This window comes from Rhipicephalus microplus, chromosome 1, assembly GCF_043290135.1.
Source record: "Rhipicephalus microplus isolate Deutch F79 chromosome 1, USDA_Rmic, whole genome shotgun sequence".
NCBI classification, from domain to species: Eukaryota; Metazoa; Arthropoda; class Arachnida; order Ixodida; family Ixodidae; genus Rhipicephalus; species Rhipicephalus microplus.
In genome coordinates, this window is record NC_134700.1 from 219,816,144 (window position 1) to 219,829,941 (window position 13,798).

General features: G+C 45.6%; 1 protein-coding gene across 2 annotated transcripts in view; it reads right to left on the reverse strand.

The window, feature by feature from the left end:
- Nucleotides 1–13,798, reverse strand: part of LOC119166981 (blastula protease 10) — a 64,257-nt gene that overhangs the window by 39,589 nt on the left and 10,870 nt on the right. For both annotated transcript variants that reach the window (XM_075891397.1, XM_075891399.1), the window contains exons 3-4: nucleotides 1,682–1,811; nucleotides 144–213 (exon numbers count right to left, since the gene is read on the reverse strand). In XM_075891397.1, the coding sequence (XP_075747512.1) occupies nucleotides 144–213; nucleotides 1,682–1,811 (200 nt within the window). The remainder of the gene's footprint in view (nucleotides 1–143; nucleotides 214–1,681; nucleotides 1,812–13,798) is intronic.

Genomic DNA, 13,798 nt, shown 5'->3' on the forward strand with positions numbered 1-13,798 from the left:
AGAAATGCTCAGTGGGTGGTTTTGTGGATAGTTCTAGAAAATAGCGGTAGTGATACGGCGCTGCGCAACTTTCTTCAGTGTTGACTATAGGTATTAAAGTAGTTATTAAAGTAGTTATTAAAGTAGTTATTAAAAATGCTCACGCGCTCGCATCCGGGCCCAATGTTGAGGTCCTGTGGCCCGAGCGGCTCCATGCCCACCAACGACCAGCACCTGTGTCGTGTAAGTGAGAGTATTCGTAGATTATTGAAAATAATTGTTTTACAATGATGGATCGTGACGTGCACATAAATATAGTTATGATGCATATATACAACTTATACCATGGCCAAAAGTAACCCATTACTGCGGGAGTACCTAACTTGTTCATACTTATTGCGGTAAAAAAAAAAGTCGTGGAAACTAGAAATTAGACGACCGAATAGAAAAGAGCGTCGCAGTTGTGTACAAAAAGAAGGGAAAAAAATCAAACCGAGGCTGCATGTATTGGAGAATTCACTGTGAGGCCGTATTGCTTTGGGATGTAATTCAACGGACTTATAGAAGTGATCGTACATGGCAGGTATGTTTTCAGCCATCGTGACAAAGTTCCATGCCAGGAAATATGGCTCTACGAATGCAGACTCGGAGCACGTGATCCACGTATACGCGTAATTTACTGCCTCCGAGATCGGCCCGCTTCATTGCGACACTGTGGGTGAGGACGGTTTCTTAACTAATGTGGGCAAACTATGCCAATACAGGGCGACGCTGAACGGCCCCTTGCTGCTTTGCGAGACAGATTTAGCACAGGCATACCACCGAACGGCCGATATATATATATATATATATATATATATATATATATATATATATATATATATATATATATATATATATATATATATATATATATATATATATATATATATATATATATATATTGAAACACAAATTAGAAGGCCGCGAAATATCGTATTCACCAACTCAATTGTTTCCATGCGTATGCATCTACAGTAACACTGTTCGTTTGGTCGTTAAAGATAAAAAAAACAAAACACGGAGGTTTCCCAGTCTAACATGGCGGCACTCAGAATGATCTGCAAAATAGTCTATGCAGCGCGATTTCTTACTGGGCAGAGTCGTCAACCAGAACAGTTGTGGCGAACATCGGTGTATATTATATGTAAGCCAATTAGGGCACAGCTTGACGTAGACTTGGCATTGTGCGAAACAGTAATCACTACAAGAGACGCGAAACTTGCTAACGAGCCGTCTGTACAAGTACGTGGAGTACTAGCTAAACAAAAGCTAAAGAAAAGGGGATTTCGCCTCGATAGCTCCTACTTCCATACGCGACAGATTTCCACCTATAGCCTTGGTTTGGTACATCTAAACAAACAAATCATTCGAGCTAGCATGGTCAGACCTATAATTGTCGTGCATAACTCATCAGGAATCTGGAAGAGAACACCATACCACGGCAACCCAATCAACTGATCAAAGTGTCACGCACCAGCGTGGGGTTTGATCCCTATTAAAAGGTAAAATTTTTACTGTACTACTTTTTTATATATTTTATAGTTTATTCAGAAAGTCACTGTACTTTACTTAGTTTTTATTGGCCATTGTATTGCAATAATAACAATGTAATATGCAGTTCAGTGGCATTTGCGACTGCTATAAATTAGTGCAAACTCACCCATCGTTATCGGTGCGAAATTTGATGTACCAGAGGTTGGCCCGGGACCTCTTCTCGAAGACGAGGCAAGTTCTCTCCTCCCAGTGGGCGATGGCCTCCATTATGATCTCTTTGACACGGTTATTCACCGCTGCGAACCCAAGCGAATGTGTGTGGCGTTATACGAGGTTTGGCCAAGAGCTCGTTGTATGACAACGTAACATAATCAGAGCCTGATATGGCTCAATTTCACTGCAGTGCTTGTGCAAGAAATTCATGGTTGCGGAGAGAAAGGGGTGGCTTTCTTTTCATCTTTGCGCGACGTTTCTGCTACATATGGGCTACGCGTTAAGGCGAGAGCCTTATATATATATATATATATATATATATATATATATATATATATATATATATATATATATATATAGGCATTACTGTCTGTTAGATCTCATTAATATTGTGTCAAAACACGGAAAAACGAGCCCTTAGGTACACACACACACACACACACACACACACACACACACACACACATATATATATATATATATATATATATATATATATATATATATATATATATATATATATATATATATATATATATATATATATATATACACTGAACCCTCGTCAAAATTTGTGGCGTCGCTATGATGTTATCACATAACGTCGTCGCTTGGCTGATAGGTCCCATTCTGCGGTATATGTGCTAAGTTGGTCGCTAGAAGGGGCAAAGGGATCAATATAACCTACTTATGAGAAAAATGAGACGACTCTCGCTTTACAGTCGTCTCATCGATTTTATAAGGGATCAAGTACTGCAGATTGGGCAACTTGGTGCAATTAAAATATCGCGTATTGCTATAGAGTGCGCATTATTATGTATTTACGCTAATTCAAGTGCCCGTCTTTTTCTTCTCTGTTGCCTCTTTTCTTCACGCTTAAGCATCGGAGTGCTTGACGCTGTGACTTTTTTTTTTTACAAGTGGTTATGATTTTAAAGGCCAACTCCGGCGATTTTTGACCATGTCAAGATAATGGTGTTTCTATGTTCCTGGGGCACTCTTGTCACGAGCGGTATAGCTGAAATGCTCAGGAAATTCGGAAATGATTTTAATAAGCAAAAAGGTGCAATACCAAAACCGAAACCAAAACAGGTGCCCTGTCTGCGTATGACGTACTATGAGGTCATATACTGGCGTCTCGGTGGCGCGGAGTATGAAAACTGTGAAAACCAGACCAGCGAAGCGCCGGCCAAACACCACAGAGGAAGGAAAAAAAGCTTTCCCGTGCTATACCCTTGCGAAAAACCGCCGCCGTCACTTTGTGGCCACCTCAATAAACGCTGTGGTGGCGAAAGTAGCGATGCCATCGGCTGCGTCACGTCCGTTTACACGCCAAACATGACGTCACACAGACAGTGTTGCCAATAACTCTGGCAAGCGAGGTGAGCTTTTCGAGGCAATCTTTAAAATTCATTTGCAAACAATCAGTGCATCTCTGAAAACTGTACTTTGGCATAAATTGCGGAAATGTGCAAAGAAACGTACCCAGCGAATTTCATTGAGATCCATTGAGCTAAAAAAATCGCCGGAGTTGGCCTTTTGTAAGTATTGTAGCGATGCTGAGGCAGACAGGCTAAAAAACAAGCAACTTTATTAGGGCGAACTTGTGCCCACAAGCCTAGTGACTATGGTCGTGGAGTCCGAGTAGACGAGAGGCACAGATTCAACTAACTTCCTCTTCCTCGTTGTTGGAGCGCCCGAACGCGTGACGCATGCCAGCCGGGTCTTGCTGCTGCTCTTGCCATGATGATTGCGGCGGCTACTTGGACGTGGCTAACCTTTCGCGGCATTATCCCCCTCCTCAGACGCATCGTCCCGATGCTTGAGAGAGTAAAATGATACATGCGCCCTCTCACTCGTTTTCCGACGATCTGTCATGATAGGGCTTCATGCGGACTACGTGTACCACTTCCGTGGTATTGCGGCGTCTTGAGCTCACGTGTCCCGCGGATCTAACTTCATAAGTGACGTCGCTTATACGGTTGAGTACTTCATAAGGGCCGAAGTATCGACAAAGAAGCTTTTCAGAGAGTCCGCGGCGGCGCACTGGGATCCATATCCACACTTTGTCACCGGGATGATAAAGTGCGTCACTGCGTCGCTTGTTGTACCGACTAGAGTCGACGCGCTGTTGACGGCGTATTCGGTATCTTGCCATTTGTCGTGCTTCTTCGGCTCGTTGCAAGAAGTCATCTAAGTCAGGTGGATAGCTGTTTTCGTCCTGTAGTGGTAACATGGCATCCAGTGGGGTGGTCACTCTTCGGCCGAATACTAGTTCGAAAGGGGCAACGTGGGTTGTTTCTTGAACGGCGGTATTATATGCGAATGTTACGTAGGGTAATATTTCATCCCACTGTTTATGTTCAACATCGACATACATTGATAGCATGTCGGTCAGAGTTCTGTTGAGGCGTTCGGTTAAGCCATTCGACTGAGGGTGATACGCCGTTGTTCTTCTGTGATCGGTATTTGTCATGCGCATCAGACATTGCATAAGGTCTGCAGTAAATGCTGTGCCCCGATCCGTAATAACGACGATGGGCGCACCATGTCTGAGCACTATGTTGTTCACAAAGAACTTGGCGACTTCGGCAGCTGTCGCACTGTACAGAGAGTCAGTCTCAGCATAACGGGTCAGATAGTCCGTAGCTACCACAATCCATTTCTTGCCTGCACATGATGTCGGGAAAGGTCCTAGGAAGTCCATGCCGACTTGTTGGAATGGGGCATCCGGAGGGTCTATTGGATGGAGAAGGCCGGCTGGTTTTACGGCTGGAGTTTTGCGCCGTTGACATTGACGACAAGTTTTCACATAGCGCTGCACTGATGCGAGCAACTTAGGCCAATAGTACTTCAGGCGAATCCTGGCGAATACTCGGCTCACACCCATGGGGCCGGATGTTGGCTCGTCGTGGCATGCATGCAGGATTTCCTGTCGCATGGCTGTGGGCACGACTAGTAAAAACGTTTCGCCATTAGGTTCAAAGTTCCTCCTGTAAAGGACACTTCCTCGAAGGCAGAACGTGGAGAGCCCTCTGGAGAATATGCGAGGTACTTGAACGTCGAGACCCTGCAGGTGTTGTATAAGCGCCAGCAAATCTGGGTCATCTCGTTGTTGTTGAGCGATTTCGGATGCGTCGACAACGCCTAGAAACGGGAAGTCTTCCTCTTCAGGTACACTTGGATCGACGGGAGAGCGTGACAGGCAGTCGGCATCACTGTGTTTCCTTCCAGATTTGTATACGACCGTAATGTCATACTCCTGCAGCCTAAGGCTCCATCTGGCTAGTCGACCTGACGGATCCTTGAGATTTGCTAGCCAGCATAGAGCATGGTGGTCACTGACAGCTCTGAACGGTCTACCATAAAGGTAGGGTCGAAACTTATTTATTGCCCAGATGACTGCGAGGCACTCTTTTTCAGTAGCAGAGTAGTTTGCCTCAGCTTTTGAGAGTTTGCGGCTGGCATAGGCTAACACTTTCTCTTGACCATTTTGCCACTGGACCAGGATGGCGCCGAGGCCGACATTGCTGGCATCGGTATGGACTTCAGTGTCAGCTGTCTCATCAAAATGGGCAAGTATTGGTGAACCCTGTAGCCGTTTTCTCAATTCATCAAAAGCTTTCTGTTGTTCGCTTTCCCATGTGAAGGGCACGTCGTTTTTCGTTAGTTTTGTAAGAGGTTCCGCAATCTTTGAGAAGTTTTCCACAAATCGCCTATAGTAGGCACATAAACCCAAAAATCGACGCACTGAATTTTTGTCTTTGGGTGTAGGGAACCTCTGAACAGCGGCTGTTTTTTCTGGATCAGGACGAACACCGTCAGAACTAATGACATGTCCAAGGAATCTCAGCTCTTCGAAGCAGAAGTGGCATTTTTCGGGTTTGATTGTCAAGTTTGCTGACCGGATGGCTTGTAATACAGTGCGCAGTCGCTCTAGATGTTTGTCGAACGTTGCAGAGAATACCACCACGTCATCCAAATACACTAGGCATGACTGCCATTTCAATCCCGCGAGGACAGTGTCCATCATTCGCTGGAACGTCGCTGGCGCGGAACAGAGGCCGAATGGAAGCGCTTTGAATTCGTAGAGGCCATCTGGTGTTACGAATGCCGTTTTTTCACGGTCCCGCTCGTCTACCTCTATTTGCCAATATCCGCTTTTCAGATCCAAGGAGGAGAAAAACTTTGCGGATCGCAGCCGATCTAGTGTATCGTCAATACGTGGCAAGGGGTAGACATCTCGTTTAGTTACACTGTTGAGTTTTCGATAGTCGACACAGAATCTAAGCGTGTTGTCTTTCTTCTTAACGAGCACTACGGGGGACGCCCATGGACTATACGAAGGCTGGATGACATCATCCGAAAGCATTTCCTCCACTTGCTTCTTAATGATTTCCCGTTCTTTCTGTGACACTCGATATGGATGCTGGCATATAGGCCTCGTGTCGTCTTGCGTTATAATTCTGTGTTTCGTAATTGACGTGCGCTGGACCTTCGAGGCAATTGAAAAGCAATCAGAGAATTCGTTTACTAAGGCGTAAATCTGTTTCTTTTGACTGTCCGGAAGGCTCTGGTTGACGGTCACGGATGTGTCGATGTTGCAGGCCACTGGTCGAGTGGTTGACGTGGTTAAGCTGCATAGTTCTGTCGCCATACAGAAGTCGTGTAAATAGGCAATAGCCGTGCCTTGAGCGATGCGTTGAAGTTCATTGGAGAAATTCGTAAGTAGGACATCTGCACGGCCATTCGTCAAGTGAACAAGACCCCGAGCTACGCAGACACCTTTCTTCAAAAACAGCCCTACATTTGTATCCGCTATGCCTTCGCGGTTGTAAGATGCGTCATTCTCTACGAGCACCATTATGCTGCAGCGTGGTGGCACAGTTACGTCATCATGAACAACGCGTAGAGCAGTTAGGCGTCCCTCAGATTCCTATACAGGTATAGCTCGTTCAGTCGAAAACGACACGCTGGACCTACGCAGGTTAATTACGGCGCCATTAGCTCGCAAAAAATCCATTCCTATAATGAGGTCTCTTGAACATTCTGGTAGCACAATGAAATCGGCAACGTAAATAAAGCCCCGTATTTCAAGTCTTGCGGTGCATCTGCCAAGGGGCGTAATAATGTGACCACCTGCCGTGCGTATCTGCGATCCACTCCACTGTGTCAAAACTTTGTTTAGCTTCTTCACCATCTTGTGACTTATCACTGAATAATCAGCACCGGTGTCGACTAAGGCATTCAGCTCCCATCCTTCTATTCTCAACCGCAAATCTGAAGTAACGCTTTCGTGGTTGCACCGATTTACCGGAAATACACCGTCGTCGCCCTCAAGCCATATTGGAGGATCTTCGTAATTGATGTTATCAGCGGCCTCGCCTACACAGGTCGCTTTCTTCAGTTTTCCGGGAGTGGACTTGGAGAGCGATGACCAGGCTGCCTTGAAGGTGCACGTGGGCTGGATGACCGGTAGCGCATAGGCGATGGTGACCGTGACCGACGTTGGCGTAGAGGTGGCGAGTTCTGGCGCGTGGACAAGTACTCCTCAATCTCCGCTGGTCGTTCGCCGTTTCGGGGGCACGGTGCATACGACGGGAAGCCTCTTAATCCAGCCTGTCGGTAAGGGCAAAATCTGTACAAATGACCCGCTTCGCCACAATGGAAGCAAAGAGGCCTGCGCTCGTGATCACGCCAGACGTCACTTTTCCTGGGCCTAGGCTCCGCATAGCGATGCGTGCTACGTGCTCCTGGGGGCAGATAGGTAGCCGTTGGTTCCCGTGGACGAGGTGCGCTGCGTGCTGTAGATGGAAGAGGAGTCGCCGCCATCGCAACTGCTGCATTGTTGTGTACTGTGGGTTGTCGGAGAACTTCAGAGTACGTTCGGATAGGTCGAACTGGCTGCAGCTCACGCTCTGGTTATCGTATGACCTGCCTCACTTCGTCACGAACAACGTCTGTAAAGGATAGTGCAGTTGAAGTCTGGGGCATTTGCAGTCTGCTCAGTTCTTCCCGAATAACTGATCTAATGAGCTCTCGCAGGGCTTCAACGTCGTTTCGCACGCCTCCAGAGAATAGCTGTGCGGATGCGCAGTTAACATTCCGGTTGTACTGCCGAGCGCGCTGTTCTAGTGTTCTTTCGATAGCCGTCGCTTCCGAATAAAACTCAGCAACAGTGCTTGGAGGGTTGCGGACGAGAACGGCGAACAGCTCTTGCTTCACTCCGCGCATCAGATGGCGCACCTTCTTATCTTCAGCCATGTTGTAATCCGCACGCTTGAACAGACGGACCATGTCCTCAATGTACATGGCAGCACTCTCGTTTGTGAGCTGGTTCCTGGATTGAAGAGCAGCTTCCGCTTTTTCTTTTCGGTCTACGTTCACGAACGTAGCCACCGCTTGTCGTCGAAATACCTCCCAGGTAGACAACGAGGTTTCATGGTTTTCAAACCATGTCTTTGCGAAGTCTTCCAGGGCGAAGTATACGCGACGGAGCTTCTCTCTTTCGTCCCATCCATTCAAGCGCGCCACTCTCTCGAACAGGTCCAGCCAATCTTCAACATCCTCGTACGAGTCGCTGTGGAATACTGGCGGCTGGTGCGGTTGGCTAATGAACACTTGGGCTGGTGTTACCTGGGTAGTCATAGTGGTGGCATCCATAGTTTGAATTCCCCTTGGTGAGAAGTGAAGAGGACCGAACTCAGGTGAGTCACCTCGAAGACGGCGACTTGCCCTCTGGTGTACAGGAGTCACTTCCACGGGGTTGATAGGCTGGTCGTCGGGGCTACGCTGTCTTGAGCTCGCGGGGCTTCGATTCATAACCCAGCAACTCCACCAGAAATGTAGCGATGCTGAGGCAGACAGGCTAAAAAACAAGCAACTTTATTAGGGCGAACTTGTGCCCACAAGCCTAGTGACTATGGTCGTGGAGTCCGAGTAGACGAGAGGCACAGATGATGATGATGATGAATCCACAGACATGGCTCGTACCCACTCAGGGGGATTGGCCAAGAATCGATGACTTAGGTAAGTTTTTTTTTTAATATCGAAACCACCCACCAGAAAAAAAGAATAAAAAAAATAAAGACACCCTAGTCAGAATGAATGGAATGCAATAGTTGCTTGTCACTCGTGCAGATAAGACAACTATTCATTACCTTGAATAAGAATCAGGATAGTTAAACAATGCTCTTGTGTTCGTTGGAATTATTATTAGTTTTTTTTGCATGATTAATAATCACGCAATTAAAAGCTTAATTCTTTTACTTTCATTCAGGTACTTGCAAACTGCGTAGAAAACGTTCTCGTGGCTGAAGCCCAGATCGTAAGCACCGAAGGAAAGTATGTTTTCTGCAGATAAGTTCAACCGCAGGCTAGCGAATGGGAGGGCTAAGAATGTTTTCCTAAGCAATTTGTATCGGCGACATGATAAAAAATAGTGCTCTATTGTTTCCAATTCTGAACAAAAGTTGCATTGTGGTGATATCGCCAGACCAGCCCTATGTGAATAGAAATTTAACGGGGGGACACGACATCGAAATCTGGTTATTATGGTTTCCAACTGTTTTGTAGGACACCAGTGACTTTTCCATGGAAATCTTAAGTGAGTAAATTCTGGTGTTGACAATATTGCTTCCATAGCGTCTGCACTGAGCGCAAGCTTTCTGTATCTTGTCGCCGTTATAGTGGCCACTTCGGGAAGGACTGATAGTACTGGCCCTTCCAATGCTGCTCGTGCTAGAGAGTCGGCGATTTCATTTACTTCTAAGCCGCAATGACCGGGTACCCATACTAATTTCAGTAGCTGCAGCTGAGGAGGAACTAGCATAAGGAGCGTCTTTAAGGCCATCGATTTTGTTGACGCCGTAATCGACGTACATACTGACAGGGAATCCGTTATTATGATCGCATTAGCGGCATTCAAAGGTAGCTTTCGCAGCGCTAGAACTATTGCCAACAGCTCAGCTTCAAAAACTGGGGTGAAATCCGGTAATCTTAATGAAAAAGACCAGTCAAGCGAATGTGAGTATATACCTACACCTGTCTTTTCATCCAATACTGAAGCATCTGTGGCAATAATGTCATTCGTTTCCGCGTGTGCAAGATAATCCTGCAGTCGGCTATTTAATACCCTATAGGATTGTAATTTAGCCTTAGAGGGAAAAATGTCATCGAATTCAATCTTAAGAATTTGATTTGTATCCTGCGCAGCAATCACATCTCGAATTTTTACATTTAACCTATCTAGTTGTTTCTGGACAAAAACAATTTGAGGTGTTCGAAAGCGTGGCCAATGGGCAAGAAAAAAGCTGTCTGGGTCATTTATAAAATCATACTCAGATCGTCTTGGCGCATAGCTATAAAATTTCAGAAACGTCTGAACCGTTAGGATACGAAAACGGCAAGGCAATGTAGGTAATCGTGCTTCCTGATACAAAACATTGTTTCTTACAAACCTCGGTAGTCCTAGACACAATCTCAAGGCTTCTCGTTCCAGCATGACCAGAGGCTTTATTTTATAGGCAGGGCCACCTGAGAACAATACGCACCCGAATTCTAGGATTGGTCGCATATACATTTTATAGATCATCACCATTGTGCTTCTGCGTAGACCATATCGGCGGCTGCTCAGTCTACGAAGAATTCCTAAGGCGCGTTGTGCTTTAGATGCCATGCTTTCTATGTGAGGAGTCCAGTTTAGGTTGGCATTATAAGTTACTCCCAAATATTTAAGAGATTCCACCTGTGGAATGGGCTCTTGTTTATAACATATTGAAATTGAGATGGGATCGGATAACGGGAATATCAATACTGCACTCTTATTTACATTTAAGGTCATGCAGACTGCATCTAGCCATCTCTCCAGCATATTGACATATCTCTGTAGCGTTTGATATAAAGAATATATGTCACTATGTGCCGTGAAAAATGCAATATCGTCAGCATATACAAACACCTTCACGTCCTGGCAATGCGGTATAGTGCTCATTAGGATGTTAAATAGAACTGGCGATAATACAGCGCCTTGGGGGACACCACGTGTTTGTTTGCACTTTGACGATGCGCAACCATCCTTAAAGCAATAAAACTCCCTTCCTCTCAAAAATTCCCTCACCCACGCCAATATATATTTTGGGAGATTGTGGCTCTCTAATATGTCTAATAATACTGAATGTTCTACACTATCGTATGCCTTAGCTATATCCAATGTCACTAGTGCCGCATGTTGTCTTTTTTTGCGAGCAAGCTGAATGCGGCTTTCTAAATCTGCGTGTGCACACCAGATTGAACAATCTGTTCTGAAGCCAATTTGATTTGGATTTAATATCGAATTTTCCTCCATCCATATTATAACTCTTTTATTGAGCACTCTTTCGATGAGCTTCACCATATTAGATGTAAGAGAAATGGGTCGAATGTTTTCTATGACATATCCGAATTCTTGTCTTTTTTGTATCGGCACTATTTTAGCTAATTTCCACTCATACGGAATCCAGGCATATTTTAACGAATAATTTACAGTGTTTAGTAGGTCACATGGTGATAATTTGAATAATATTTTTATCATGGCAGTTGTGATTCCGTCCGGACCAGGAGCTGACGAGGGCAAACCTTGTATCACTTGTGCTAACTCTTCCTCTGTAACTTCAGTAACTTCAATCGTTGACCCTGAGGCACAGATTCAACTAACTTCCTCTTCCTCGTTGTTGGAGCACCCGAACGCGTGACGCATGCCAGCCGGGTCTTGCTGCTGCTCTTGCCATGATGATTGCGGCGGCTACTTGGACGTGGCTAACCTTTCGCGGCAGTATAATGCTTTCAAAGATGAAAAAAATAATGTTGCTGACAAAATTTACTTAATCGTGTCTTCCCCAAGCCAGCAAGATCTATGACAACAGCAACAACAGCAGCGGCAACAAGGGGTCAGGACAAGATTCACAGACGAATGTTGATAGCGCCACACCGGATATATATGACGCGCATTAAACGATCACGACTAAGAGGACGCCCCGCCGCGGTGGTCTATAGTGGCTAAGGTACTCGGCTGTTGACCCGCAGATCGTGGGATCGAATCCCGGCTGCGGCGGCTGCATTTCCGATGGAGGCGGAAATGTTGTAGGCCCGTGTGCTTAGATTTGGGTGCACGTTAAAGAACCCCAGGTGGTCGAAATTTCCGGAGCCCTCCACTACGGCGTCTCTCCTAATCATATAGTGGTTTTGGGACGTTAAACCCCACAAACAAATCATCATCATCAATCAATCAATCAATCAATCAATCAATCAATCAATCAATCAATCAATCGACGACTAAGAGGACGTACAATTTTGGCTGTATTTTTTCCGATTTCGCCAGAAATACTGTATACAAGTTTTCATGATCGGCAGTGTGCAGCGTCGCATATAAATAAAGAGTACGTAGCAAGCGCAATACATCTCATCGTCGCAACAATGAGGGACGATATGATGCCCCGGCGCTGCTTCGTCGGCACATCCGGCACGTTACGCACACTTTGTGACGCAATGTAATACACTTTTTGTTTTGTTTCTCTTCACAGCAGCGAAGGAGGAAGTCGGAATCACGCGGCATGTGCGCCTCGTCCATATATACGTAATACGATATGTATCCCGGTCGCGCACGTACGAATGATGGCTAATTCAAATGAGTGCCGCTCGCTCCGGTTGCCGGAATAACTCTTTGTTGTGTCGTACAGGCACGCGACACACGCGGCTCCCCCCTCCCAACTTTTTCCTTTTTTCCTTTGTTCGTGTGCTGAAACATCTTTCAAAGTATATATAGATGATCATCACGCTGCTACCACAACATTCGAACGCATTTTATAGTATTTATTTTGTGGAACACATGATTTTTGAACGTATCTATCTATCTATCTATCTATCTATCTATCTATCTATCTATCTATCTATCTATCTATCTATCTATCTATCTATCTATCTATCTATCTATCTATCTATCTATCTATCTATTTCTACTTAAGGCAGGTGTAGAGGTAGCAGTCTGTTTTCATGGTGTCCATATACCAATATTTTCCGTGTCAGTGTCGCTTGCCGTCCCGGTATTCCTCCTCTACAGTTTCTTTATCTCTCCATCGTTATGCCTTCCCAACCCCGTGTCCTGGATCGTCAAACACCGTAAAGAATTATTCGCGCTTGCCCATGCTGATAAGACGGCAGTATAGGCAGCAGTTATATTCACTTTATGGCAACGTCAAGTGCGCTGGAACCTGGACGACTGTTTTGCGCACGCTCTGTACATTTGCCTCACACCTTTGCGTCGTATTCTTTCACACGTTCGACGCGGAACCAAAATGAAGATGACAGAAAGAAGGGGGAGGAAGATTTTTTTTTTTACGGATAAGATGTAAGAAGCGAGCCGTATCGAGACAGTAGGATGCCGCTTTTGCTCAGATTTCGTGCGATATAGCAAATTATGGCAATGCATGCAGAAGGACTCTGATACAGCGCTCATCTGGGCGTTCGTGGTGCAAGTCTGACCATGGGGCATGCTGAGCAATATGGCTATATACTTGGGACGCAGCAGATGAAGAAGTCACCAAATTTTGTCTATATCGCCAAAATGTGTTGTACGAGAGATCGTTAGGTGAAGCAAAATGAAAACGCTTTTGCCAATGGGCATTTCTTTGATAAGGCAAAAACATTTGACGCCTCATCAAACGTGACAGTTGACCGTCGGCGTCCCGCGGAGTCTGTAACGAGTGATGCGGAAAAATCACCACGTGATGACGTCACCATACGACGTTATGATGACGTCACACTGACGTAACATAACATGATGACGTAACCGCATCGCATGGTAACTGGGTCAGAGGTGGGCCGATGACGGAAGAAGTCCAAGACCAGGTAAAGTGCCTGCGATCCTTGTGGCAGCGCAAAACGACGTTATAGGTGATCTTTCAGAGAGCGGCGGGATCTAGATGGTGCTGGACAGGATCTACACATCAACTGAGAGGAGGAATAGATAAGTCTCTTTCAGCTGCTGGTATTGTGATTTCTATAAGAGAAGGGTATATATAACGCTACTGGAAAC